The sequence below is a fragment of the Bombus bifarius genome, unplaced genomic scaffold (assembly GCF_011952205.1).
Source record: "Bombus bifarius isolate JDL3187 unplaced genomic scaffold, Bbif_JDL3187 scf7180000009125, whole genome shotgun sequence".
NCBI lineage: Eukaryota > Metazoa > Arthropoda > Insecta > Hymenoptera > Apidae > Bombus > Bombus bifarius.
The window spans coordinates 2,953,339-2,966,010 of record NW_022884914.1 but is presented as its reverse complement, the minus strand read 5'-3'; the positions used below and the strand labels follow the sequence as shown (position 1 = coordinate 2,966,010).

The 12,672-nt window shown below is 37.4% G+C and overlaps 1 protein-coding gene across 1 annotated transcript; it reads right to left on the bottom strand.

The window, feature by feature from the left end:
- Window positions 1-6,000: 6,000 nt before the first annotated feature.
- On the bottom strand, window positions 6,001-9,460 carry LOC117213749 (NAD kinase 2, mitochondrial-like). The gene is made up of 4 exons (XM_033459371.1): window positions 9,049-9,460; window positions 7,024-7,108; window positions 6,671-6,929; window positions 6,001-6,378 (listed from the first exon to the last, which is right to left on the bottom strand). Exons 1-4 carry the CDS (start codon window positions 9,408-9,410, stop codon window positions 6,149-6,151), a joined length of 936 nt encoding a protein of 311 aa, XP_033315262.1. The 5' UTR covers window positions 9,411-9,460; the 3' UTR covers window positions 6,001-6,148.
- Between the last annotated feature and the right edge of the window lie 3,212 nt (window positions 9,461-12,672).

Genomic DNA, 12,672 nt, shown 5'->3' with positions numbered 1-12,672 from the left:
CATTGATACTCTTTGAAAAGCAAAGAGAGAGGGCACAGTTTAACGCGATCGCCTCCTGCTGTTGGAATGGTCGCACTGATAAACCGAATTCCCCGTCACTTCGATAAGGCAGCGAAACAAAATGGTCTATCGCCATCCCTCGCTAGCGTCTGCTAGGAAAGAATCGCGTTGCTTTCGTCGGTCTTATTGTGATTTCCGATTCCGTTCGATTTGTCGTCTCGGCCGATTCCGTTCAGTCGCTGAACTTGCAAATGCAGCCAGGTGCATCGATCGCGGACACTCGGCAGCACGACGCGACGCGAGGGTGCAACCAGAGGTTTGGGCGGATGGGGAGGGGAAATGGTCTGGAGGCGTACCTGTGTAAAGGGGAAAACGAGCGACGAGAAACGATCGTGAGAGCTCGTGGAGGGATAGAAACGGGCTGCATAGAGGCGCGCGAAAGAGAAATGGATAAGAAGAGGACGTCCTCGTTGGTGGAGAGCAGACAGAGGGCATCTGATAAAAAGAAAGGGGACGAGAAACAAGTGACGGTGTGAGAGAGACACGTGTAGAGACAAGACGGAGACGACGAGTACAACGAAATGTTAGAGTGAACGGTGATCGTTTTATAGAGAGAAGATGGTGGCGTGGGTCGATCGGCGAACAAGCGACGACCGATGCAAACGAAAGGTAAGATAATGGAAAATCAGAAAGAACGAGCCGGTTGGATTGTCGCGGGGCCGGAGACAGGTGGAAATGTAAAATGGCAATACTTCAAATTCATTTGCGTGACAATCTCCGGTTCCTTCCGCTCGATCGACCGTCTCTCCGCCTCGATAAAATCAGAAGTTCGTCTGCTCGAAAATCGGAGGGCTGATACTAATACGAGAGGAGGCCGTTGCCGAGGAAGAAACGTAACACGTAAGGCGGCAGGAGAATCGTTGGACGAAGAAAGAAATAGGGGAAAAGAAGGGAACGAGATGGAAATCATAAAGAGGAAAACGAGAGGTGAATATTCTTGATCCTTTTCGGTAGTTCCGCGGTTCGTTCGCTCCGACGATTTGCCCTCAAAACTCATTGGTCGTGGCAAAAGGGAAATGAGCCCCGGCTCTCTTTCGTTTACCTCCATCGTTCGTCTTTTCGCCCACCCTCGTAACAGCTATCTTCCGAGACACTCGCGTTAATTCGCCGCCGTTGTACGATTCCTTGTACCACGATTTGGGGTATAATTGTCAGATCTACAAGGCTCCATAACATCTTTCGCGTATATTTATCAAGTATCACCGTAGATACATAGAGCTGGAAATTAGTACTAAACTTTAGAAACGAATAAATTCTTGTACGCTGTCATAACAGTCGTTAAATATTTAATCTATTCTGAGAAAAAATTTCGAAATATAAAATAATCAAAAATTCATCCATCATCGATACAATATGAACGTGATCGATCTTGAACATTGCGCTCTCAAATTGAAATTATCAAATATTTATAAAATTTCCTTTACCCCAAGGAACCGAAAATCTTCTCGATATCGAAATAAAACTTCAACGATACGTACTTACAATTTTTATACCGCTATTAAATACTTTTATCGGATCACGCGTTACGAAAAGAACATTAAACACGGCTAAAGTATCGAGATTCATTTAGCTTTTGTTTCTTGATAACATCGACGAGTCCAATTTCGTTTTACCGTTCTCCCTCACTCTCACGCGGTTACCGTAGCCATCAAATTTCCCTGCAAAGCCGAAACAGCCTTCACAGAAAGAAGCGGAACAAGAATGAATCAAATTACACAGGCACGCAGGTGGATTAAAACGCTAAAGAGGAAAGAATTTCCATTGGCCTGAAAAAATGACATTAGCGAAATCCCCGTCGGTCCTTTTCGTTTTCACCCTTCCCCCTCTTCCTTCTCTCGTCGCGATTCTTTGTTTCTGCCAGTATACGCTCTTCCTTCTTTCGTTTCTCTATCCTCCTTCGTCATTCTCATTTCCCTTGGCCGTTTCGTTTCGGTGCGCTCGTTTTATTTCACCCGCCTCTCGTTCAATGATCCTCCAGCTCCCTTCCGACCTTTTCGAATTAACGTTTCACCACGAATCCGCAAATAAATTTCGCGAACCACTATTACCGGTCCGGCCAGGGCAAGGAAGTAAATCTCCGGATAAGAGAAACCGACCACCGTCGTAGTTATCATTGAAGAATTTATGTGATTTCGAACGTCCATTAACTAGTTTCGTATCGGTGGACAGTTAACCGAGAATAGAAATTGAAATCAAACCGCGAGCGAATCGACTGAATCTATATAGATGAGTGTTCTCGAAATAGGATACATGAATCATCCTGATGGTATCCTGATCTTTAATTATTTCGAAGGGAACGTTCTCGATGGCGAAGCACTCGAGCTTTTCTCTTTGCCAAAAACAACGTGGAACTAGACGTTAAAGATAGTATTCGAATGTATTTGCGCTCCGGGAAGATTTAAAGCTTGGAAATTTTAAAGACAGTCTTGAGGGTTCTAGAGTTTCCAATGCTCCAGATTCTCATTGTGAGCGGGGTCAAAGACTTGATGTTAGATTCAAGATTTCGATTGGGTATAAGGTTTCCATCGGATTTTCAAATTCAATAGGTGATTCATGAATTCGATTGGAATTGAATATTCAGTTGAGTTCAAGGGTCTGATGAAACATAAAGAAATAGAAATAGTTCGATTGAAATTAAACGAAATATATTAAATTGGATATAAAGATCCAGTCGAGTGGCATCTCAGAAAATTTTATATTGTATCGGTTTTTATATTTTGTAGCTCTTACGTTGCACGTTATAAACTCGAGCAAATACCGTAGGCATTGTTATTTCGCTAATGAAAGTAAAATTTATCTGTCAATCTACGTATTGCTTTAATATTTGTATTGCGCTAAGTAGGTTAATTTATCGTGTCACGCTAAGAATAGGATAGTAACAGAGAAGGAAAGAGAACAGGGGAGAAGTAGAAAAGATGGGTCCACGAGAAGAATAAGACGGAAAGTAAGGGAAGAGAAACGAAGAATTATAGAATTTAGTAGTAACCAAGGGTACAGTGCATTCAGGTCGAATGTTGGGCAACGTACGCAAATAGAATGCGAAATGTCAATTACGCCGTTCGTACTGTGCTTTATTAAATTCCGTTTCAGTTATTAGAGTTTGCAGAAAGTTCTGGAAATGCTCGAGACACGATACTGTTTCGTTAATGCGATACAGGAACGTAGAAAGGACGATCAACGAGTACACTTTAAAACCATTTTCATCCTCTCTTCAACAAACTTCCGATATTGTATTAGTCAGTGTTTCAATTCAATATGTATTGAAACCATTGTGTTTTCAGTTTCTTGGTATCTCGTCTAATCCCCAAACTGCTTTAACTCGTGTTAAAAATTTCGTTTACGTTTTTTACCTTTCATCTTTTTCACGTCGATTTCACGTTCATTGCTTTTTATAAAATATTTTACCTACTAACTTGGTTGTTTTTCAACTTTGTGTTCAATATTGGAACAAATAGGTCTACAATAATACAGTGTATCTTCTCTTAATCAGATCGTGTAATCGTTAATTTCAAAATAAATTTAATTTGATATTATGATATTATTTGATGAATAATTAATAATAAAAAATAATCATCGATCACTATTATCGACCAAATTAAGGGTCAATACAGAAATTGAACAAATTCTGAGAAAGGGGACGATCGATATACTTGAAGTTTCTGTAAAAGTATCAAATTTCGCTGTTCCAAAATTCCCAGTTCTGTTTCCTTTTAGCCGAACCTTTGTTGGGTTGGAAGCGTCTAAAACTTGTGCGAGCAGAAGACAGCGGCGTTCAATTACGAAGTACAAAGGCTTGGTCGATGTCGTCCGTTGTTCTTGGTCGGCCGTGCGTTTGTTTGTCTTCGATGAGTCCGTCTGGGGCGGATCTCCATTGTTCTTCACGGATTGGGTCTTTCGTAGGGATTAATGAGACTGGTTCTTGGTTTCTCAGACATCCGATTGAGAACCTATTTTAATAAGTTAATGATTCTACTCCCGAATTTTGTTGAATTTACCCTAATTAGTCTTCGTAAGGTTGAACACTTTCTAAATCCATTATTCGATCGACTATTCTATGAAAACAAAATTATCCGAAATCACATGAACTGTTTTTGTCTTCTACGAAGAATTTTTCCAAACAACTCTATTCAAATTACTATTCTGATGTTTTCTTGTTCTTATAAGTAGAATAAAGAAATTCAGATATACAGTCACCTATAAATGTCCTCGTACACCAGAAAGGCTATTTCTATTTAAATAAAGCATACGTAACACGATAACATATTTACTTTCTAACATAGATATAAAGCAATAATAAAATAGCTTTTAGACGTCTTGGCATAAAACAAACCACCTTTGCACTGAATTTTTGTGACATTTTAGTTTAATAGAAGTAGACTATAAAACATTCCTTTTTATAGAGTATACGAATATTTTTGAGGATGAATTGGTGCAATGAACTTTTGGCTCAGTTATATTCAAAGGGCGAAAAATATTCTTCAAATTGCGAAGTGATTATTGACGCAAGTTCAAGGATGAGAATTTTCGGGCATCGTTTTAAATAACACTAAAGTTTCCGACACATTCGGTTGGTACGCGTAAAGCCCGACCTTTACAGCCTTTCAACTTTTTTACAACGGCTGCTTTACGTGCTTGTCCCGAAAATGTCGGTAGTGGCTACTTTACTTAGGTATCCTGTGTCTCAAGCATCCGTAATTTGCGCTCGAGGAGTACGAAAACAGTGCACATAGCCGAACGAGTATGTATACAGTAATCTGCATATAGGGTGTGTTGTTAACTGACAAATTTCGTTTTCAAGCTTCCTAATTACAATTCATTTAATACATTTGGTAAATTAAAACAATCTTCCGCCAGTTTGAAATAAACAGAATTAAATGGAACGCCAACAGCGCGCAGCAAAGAATTTCTCATTTAAATAATTACGAAATCTGCTGCAATTAACCTTTGACAAAGTGTACTTACATTTTATTTTCATATCTTTTCATTTCTTTCATTTGTTTGATATACTTCCAGGTTTATTACTACCGTTTTATGACATCGTCTTCTTCCTTGTTCTCGAAATTGCCTGTGAAGTGTACTATTTTAGAGTTTGGAGCGGTGCCACGTATCTTTTTATTTCTATTATACCATTTCTTATCTCGTCGTTTTCATTTTATAACTTCAGTCTTTCCCTTAGAATTTTAAGCTTTTTCTTTTTCTTTTTTCTTTTTTTACTCTTGTATAATTTCATTTTTAATTATCACAGTTCCAGGCGTACTTTCATGTAAGAATACATTTCTGTGAAAGATCTTATCTTAAAAGACATGAGATAGGAGACACGAAGCAGAGTTAACTATATAATAAAGTGCTATTATTTCTGGTTAAGAAATCCAAACCAGGATTCGCGTATTTGACCAGAGCAGCAAGTAAACCATCCTGTATACCTTGCGGACTGTGTGAGTATCTTTGAATGTTTATTCGTACACAAACAGCAAGTATGAACACCTGATCTCGAAGGTCGGGGTGTCTGCGGTTCAGCCAAAACCGAAATTACGGGGTTAATGGAAGTCTGGACGTGGTTCGCCTCCTTGCAAGGAAACGGAAAACGGAGCTGGAAAGGTATTTCACTCTCCCTCTTGTTGTAGAAAAAGACCAGGCTGCCCTTTGCCGGTGAAATAACCGGCTCTTCCTATCTTTTGGTCTCAGACTACCTTCATTTTCGGAACAAATGCGCGCAATTACTTGCTACTTTGCCCTACGCCTCCGTCATTAGAGATAAATAAGAAATCGGACTGCATTAAAGCCGAAACCGGAAGATCGTAAAAGGAAAAGCTCGCTTGCTTCGTTTGTCCATATGAAAGAAAAATCGTTATTTATTAGATAATTTTTATATGCAATTTTATATTCCGCATAAAATAAATTTTCATAAATGGAATAAGGTTAAACAGTAGAAAATAAAAATACGAAACGGGAAGTAGAAAAGAGAAATGCGAGAAGAAGTTTACTTTTAATTTGTCGATCGGACACTTATATTCCTGTGAAAAGATCTACCACATAAGCTCGCTTCCTGGAGAAACTTGTTTTAGTGCAGCTACATGATAACTGTACATCAAGTGAGCATGATGCTTTTCAACGAATATTCAGGTTTGATATCGAAAGTTGCGATAGTACCGTCGTTGAAGGGCAAAGAAATGCTACCGTCTATCACCAAGCCAGCGTCAAAGCCACAGGATTTCACAGTAAGCTTGTTGCACTTTTGTCTGTCCGGGCAACATTTCTGGTTCTTGCACCGTGTAGTATGATACATTTCGCGGATCATGTATACCATGTTCAAATCCTCTGAAAAAGCATCTGCACTAAAAACGTTTTCTCAGAGCAAGCAAATTCGAGACAAAAGGTTCTATTATCATTTCTTCTACTTTATCTTATCATTTCTTATATTATCAGATTTTACCAAAGAGAGTTATAATTGTAAATTCTTCATTCACTATTATTATTTAGTTGACTATTATTTTAGTTTACTATTAGTTCATTACTATTTAGTTTAGTTCACTATTATTATTATTATTTAGTTATTATCGTAGCTACTATTTACTTGATCGTAGTTACTGACGGTGAACAATTCAGTTACCTGGAGAATAGATGAGAGCTTGATGATATTTGTGGAGTAATTCGTTGGTTTCCTCGTTGCTTAATTTAATGCCGGTGGCTATTTCGACGATACATCGAACGGTTTCGGCCGATTGAATGTTAATAGATTTGTACCAGAATTGGGAGCCAGTACCTGTACAAACGCACATACCTGAACTTCGAATTTGATGCGGCTCTTGATCTTCAACTCTGATTTGTAATGTTATTGGTCTGACTGCCAAAAATTCTCCTATAAATACCTAAATTTCACGTAAGAAATATTGGCCATGAATTATCGAATATTCTTATAAATGTCGTATAACGCAGGATTAAAGGAAATTTCGTGCAACTAACTTCGTTCAATGCCAGCCAAGGCAAAGTCCTCTGCCGTGGTTGAAGTGAGTCCGCTATTTTCCTTTGTGTCGTTCGCGCAAGAGCTCTGAGAATTCAATTAACCTTAATTAAAGCGGTTAATGAGATTGATCAATGCTTGGTCGTGTTTTACATTCGTTTCTTCTTGCGTTTCTGCAGGAACGAAGGTGACGAAGGGAAGAACTTCTCGTCGAAGAATAAGAATACGTAAAAACGTATAAAGCGCTTGGTGCTCGGAGAAACGAGCTTATTTAGTTTTAATGGCATTAATGAAGGACGAGCGTGGAAGAGGACGAAGAAATTTTAATGAAGAGTAATGAAGAACGACGTTAATGATGAACTCTCGATGCATTTAGAATAACGAAACTCCAGCGATAGAGTAATTACATTAATATTAAACGTTTTCCTATAAATAGAAAATTCGATCAATATTAACGAATAATTGTTATTAAATTAATTAATAAACTTTTGTTACGTGTTACAATAGGTGAACTCGGTTGTAAAATATCCACAATATATTGATAACTGCGTGTATACAATATAATATTCACGATAACAATTATTAATAACTGGATATCATTTTTCATCGACTTGTATTTTTTTCAGTAAACTTTCTTTCTCTATGATGCACGAGCAAAGATTTGCGATCGATCTGTACAGATTTATAAATTTTACCTTTACGTTGAGCAACCTTTACCGTGAGCAAATTCGATTATCTAATATTCCTATATGATATAATAATTAAAGATATCAAAGTGACGATAGCAACTAAACAAACTGAATGCAATTTGTCTCGCATTTTTCCGATAAATTGTGCAAATAAATAAAAATCCACGATTCTGCTTTTTTCCATCCGTATAAATTACGATTTCTCGTAAAATTCCTGTTATATACAATTAAAAAGTTACGTCTTCTTTGTATAACTCGTAACTACACGGTTATTGTAATTTACAAGTTCTAACTGCCGAAGTTCCGGCGTACAGGAGGTTATAACTTGAAACTACTCGGTAGAGAGGACCTGCCGTGAAATGAAGACGCATTACGGCCTTTATGAAAACGTAGAATCGGCGATACGTACGGCTTACTTAAAACTTAAGAGAATAGATTGCCCGGAGAAAGAACTCCGTTATGCGATTCCTTCAAGGAGAGAGTGAGAGAAAGGTAGCTTGTTGCGGGCATTTTATCGTTTTTACCAACGTAATTTAAGTGCAAGAACCACCGAAGGAACGCGTAAAGTTTAATCTGCAGAATGGGAGCCGAAACAAAGACTCGAAACATAGCGTACGTAACAAATTCACGAGAATAAGAAAATAAATATTCTGTTGCTCGCGTGTTATTCTCTGCCTACGTTTTGTTGCGCACGTTTTATCAACTAATAATATTAGAGGAGTAATAATATTATGATGGAAGTTATGGCTTATAGATTTCTGTTGCATAATTTTAGTACTTCACGTGATTAGATGGAATTGGATGGCTTGCAATTTGTAAAATTGACGTGTAGAGCTGTACCTGATTTATTATCAAACATGTTACCGTGCCATATAAAAGAATTTATCGGCGCTACTAATTTGCAACTGGTTGTTTGTAAAACTTCGCTAAAGATAGATATTATATTACTTCAATTGCAATTCTGTTATAAAATGGACAGAGTAATCTATATCGCTTTGAACAATTCTAGAGTTTGTATATTACAAATTGATAAAAAATGCGTTATGTGAATTTCAAAACGCGGTCGTAGATTTCAAGATGCGATAGAACGGAAATGACAGGAATATTTTGAACATATAGGGCATAATGTAAGTGTGTATGAATTGACAGGAGATTAAAAGTACATCTTGTGAACGAAAGTGGGGAGGAAGGGAAGAAGAGGAATCGAGAGTCTCGAAATAGAAAAATTTCCTGCAGCTACCGCATTGTAAAAGTAACGAATAAAAATGCACATATTGATTTCTGACAGGGTAGAACAAACGCGGATCAGAGAGAATAACTTCTCTATAATGTACCCACTCGGCTCTTTTCTCTCCTTGTGTACGGCTCTTCTCGTGTATATGAAAAGGTCGTCTGTAAAGTCCTTCTCCATTCATCACTGTTCGAATGCGACTTCGCATCAATAGCGTGTATTTTCCTGTATGAAGTCGCTCAAATATGCTTTCGATGTTCGTCGCGTATTTCGGAGGAAGCGTAAAAATGTTATTGTCGTTCGATCGGATGCTCGGATTGATGCCCAACACAGGTTTCACGTTGTCTGTAATTAATTTGGAGGATAGCAAAAACGTGCCATCTCCACCTATCGGAATCACCAAATCCGCCCAATTCATAAATTTCCATGCGTCTGCTATCCTGTGCAACGAAATATAAATAATATACATATAACGAAAGTTCGAATATTATCGTAACAAATATTATCATAGCTGTAATATCGATACTATCATCGCACAATTGTCTTAAGCAAACAACGCGAATTGAAAAGTACCATTCAATATTAAAAAAAAAAAAAAAGGAACAAAAATATTAATTTGAAAATTTGGTAGAATTTATTTCGATAAGAATATTTTGCTGCAAATTTTTAAAATTACAAAAATCGTAAATTTCTTTTTATAGAAATTAATAGATAATATAATAATTCGAAAATAATGTTTATCGTATCTGCTGAACAGTATTGAAGAAGAAAATTTAACGAATACGAGTGAAGTTAATGAATAAGAGTGAAGCATCGTTTCTTATAATATGACGAACGACGAGATACGAAATGATAAATCTATTCAAACGGTTGTCAATGCGTTAACTACAGAGATAATTAAGCTACTATCTGAAAATATAAAAGTGAGAAATCATAAAGTCATAAAGGGAAAGAGACGCGAACATTTCTGAAGCACCCGCTCCATTTTATCTTTCTTCTTTATATTTGTTGCATACAAGCGTAGCCGTTTCATCGGGCATTAAACTTTATTACGTAATAATTTTTCGCGTTACCTTTTCGTAATAGAAAAATTGATGTTGAGCTTTTTTAAAATCGCTGCTAGATTTTGTTCGCAAGTAATCTGTTGTTGATGCTCGGTGAAAATTTCGTTCGGATCTTTTCCACGTTCTTTCAACATTGACAATATTTGATCTTCGTTCAGATTGGGGTTCTGTGATCGCAGGAACTCCAACGAGGATAGCTTCGAAACGCAGAGGACTCTACGCGGTCGATAAGGCGTATTGTTTAAACAATTAAAGATTTTCATGATTAATAGCGAAATTATTCTCGAATGGCACAAACTTTGTCGATTTAGGTTAGATTATACGAAAAATATTGAAACCTTTCCGAGCAACGCTCGGCGCAGTCACTTCAGATCAATACTAATTACACGGGAAAATTAGTTCGGTTTCGTTATGATATTAAATATTGAATCAAGAGATTGTTCCGTTGCCGTTGCTTTCAAATCAAATATCCAATGTATTGTGTAATATTTAAACACTGGCGAAGTTTCAACTTTATTGTAACGAATTATCGGCGAGTTTATCCCGTTTATTGAGGGTTGGAAATTTCGTTTCGAGCGCCTTTATAACAACATTATTGCTTGATAAATCCTGGAGTAACCAGACACATTTACCCTTCTCGCTGATGGTTTATTTCGTTACCTAATTCAATTCTATGAAATTGAGTGCTTCGTCCGATTTCTAAAAGCATGTCCGAATATTGCGTTTAAATTACGAGTAACATTAGGAAATTATAAACGAAATTAAATTTACACATAACGAAGAAAAGTGACTTTGAAGAAGACAGCCATGTATAAAAATTAAATAATTAATATAATTCCTACAATCTAGTTGCAACGAAAATGGTCAATCTGCATTTTACCGTATAAATTAATATTCAGTATGAATTCATTTTATTTGACGGACATACGATATAGAACGCCAAATATTAAATTGAAACGCGTGATTCTAAATAAATTAATTAAGTTAAAATATATTTACTTACATTTTCCTTCAATTTTTATTTATTACCAATTAAGGATATATAATAATAATATCATTGAATTTGGCATCCACATGATTTCAATCATCGATAAAAAAATTTGCTGATCATCTTTTTCCGTTTAAGCTTCAAAATCTTTCACCATAGTCCTTACAACCGTTCTCGGTTTTCAAACTCGCGTCCTCGTCTCAACTTTGCAAATCACATCGTCTCTCTGCGGTTCCGTAACTTGCCAGCCAGAGAGTATTCGGTACTGATGACGACGTTGCATCGAGGTATACGTGTTCTTCTCAGGATTACTCACGTGTCCTAAGTGATACTTGGCACTCAGGCGGTGGCAGAGGCCGCGTGTCTTGTACGCTGGCTTCTGGCAAACTTCGGGGCAAAGTTGCTCGAAATTTTCGTCTCAATGGACACTGACCATTAAAGCCACTTAAGGTACCAGGATCTTCTCTTAAGCTCGCTCGTACGGGGATGTTACGCCGGCCACGAAATATTCCTGAACAGCGCGCTGTCGAGATTTTAGCCGAGGGACGCTGAAGAGTTCTCGAGTTTCCTTGAAAGCCATCGTTTTATGAGCTTCGTGACATTTTTACCTCTTCCCTCATATTTCCGGATACGCAGTAACCGCTTGGATTCACCGTTTTTCTCATCGACCTGACCGTGCGATAGTTTTTTCTCTTAGAAAATAACGGGAAAAAGGAGAAGAGAGGAAAAAAGAAGGGAGAAGAAACGAGTTTCCTTGGAGAAAAAATTATAGCGAGGTACAACGCGAGAAAATCGTACCCTCGGTGGCGGCGCATCTTGTACACGGTTTTTGGTCGAGTCGAGGTGGTCTAGTCGAGTTTCCGGTAGCTGGAAGACAGAAGAAGCTCGCGGTAAACTTCGTTGAAGTTTTCGTCTCGAGTATAGCTGACCGCGAAAGCCATTTACGGTACCGGAATGTTCTCTTAAGACCCGTTGTCGCGAAATATCCGAGCGTTTTATATTTTACGAGCCGCAGACTGCTGTTGCAACTTTGCTGCACAACGTCCGCTGTGTTCGTGTATAATATTTCTTTCGCGGGATGTGTGCAATTTCTTCATTGAAGATATATTATTACCGTTTTTATTTCTATTATTACTTCTATGTGTGTAATTATTGTTCTTATACCTATAAAACATTGTTTAAAAATTAAAAAGTAAATAGAAGAAACAAATTTCTATGTACATAAGAAGCAGTGCTAAAACTATTTTAGAGTTGTAAATAATAAATAGATGTACATTTTCTGTAGATGTATCATTTATTTGCAGTATTTTAAAAATAAAATGAAAGGAATATAGTCAAAATATTGAGAAAGTATATGAGAAAAATTGCATCGTGTTTAAGCTGATAAAGATAATGTACAGGGTAAAATTACTCTTTGCGACAGTAATTATAATTACTTCTTAGCACGGCCCGAATAAACACGTACCTTTTTTTTCAAAGCAACAAAAATATCACATTTCCTCCCTAGTCTCCTAGCAATTTTCTAAATTTCATGCATATGCAGCGGTAGCGTTTAAAATGCCTTGTTAAAATTGGTACTGCGGGACACGATAATTGTATTTCCCTAGAATTTTTATTACACTCGGCGACATGACAACGAGCCACCCGACAGTAATTACACGTCGTACGCAGGTTTTAGC

Bases quoted from the DNA above. Each gene is read 5' to 3' on its own strand.
- LOC117213749 (XM_033459371.1), bottom strand. From the start codon at position 9,410: ATGTATATTATTTATATTTCGTTGCACAGGATAGCAGACGCATGGAAA. The intron at 7,109-9,048 runs GTGGGTACATTA...TTGAATTCTCAG, and splicing joins CAAGGAGAGAAAAGAGCCGA to AGCTCTTGCGCGAACGACAC. The intron at 6,930-7,023 runs GTTAGTTGCACG...CGTGAAATTTAG, and splicing joins CTTGGCTGGCATTGAACGAA to GTATTTATAGGAGAATTTTT.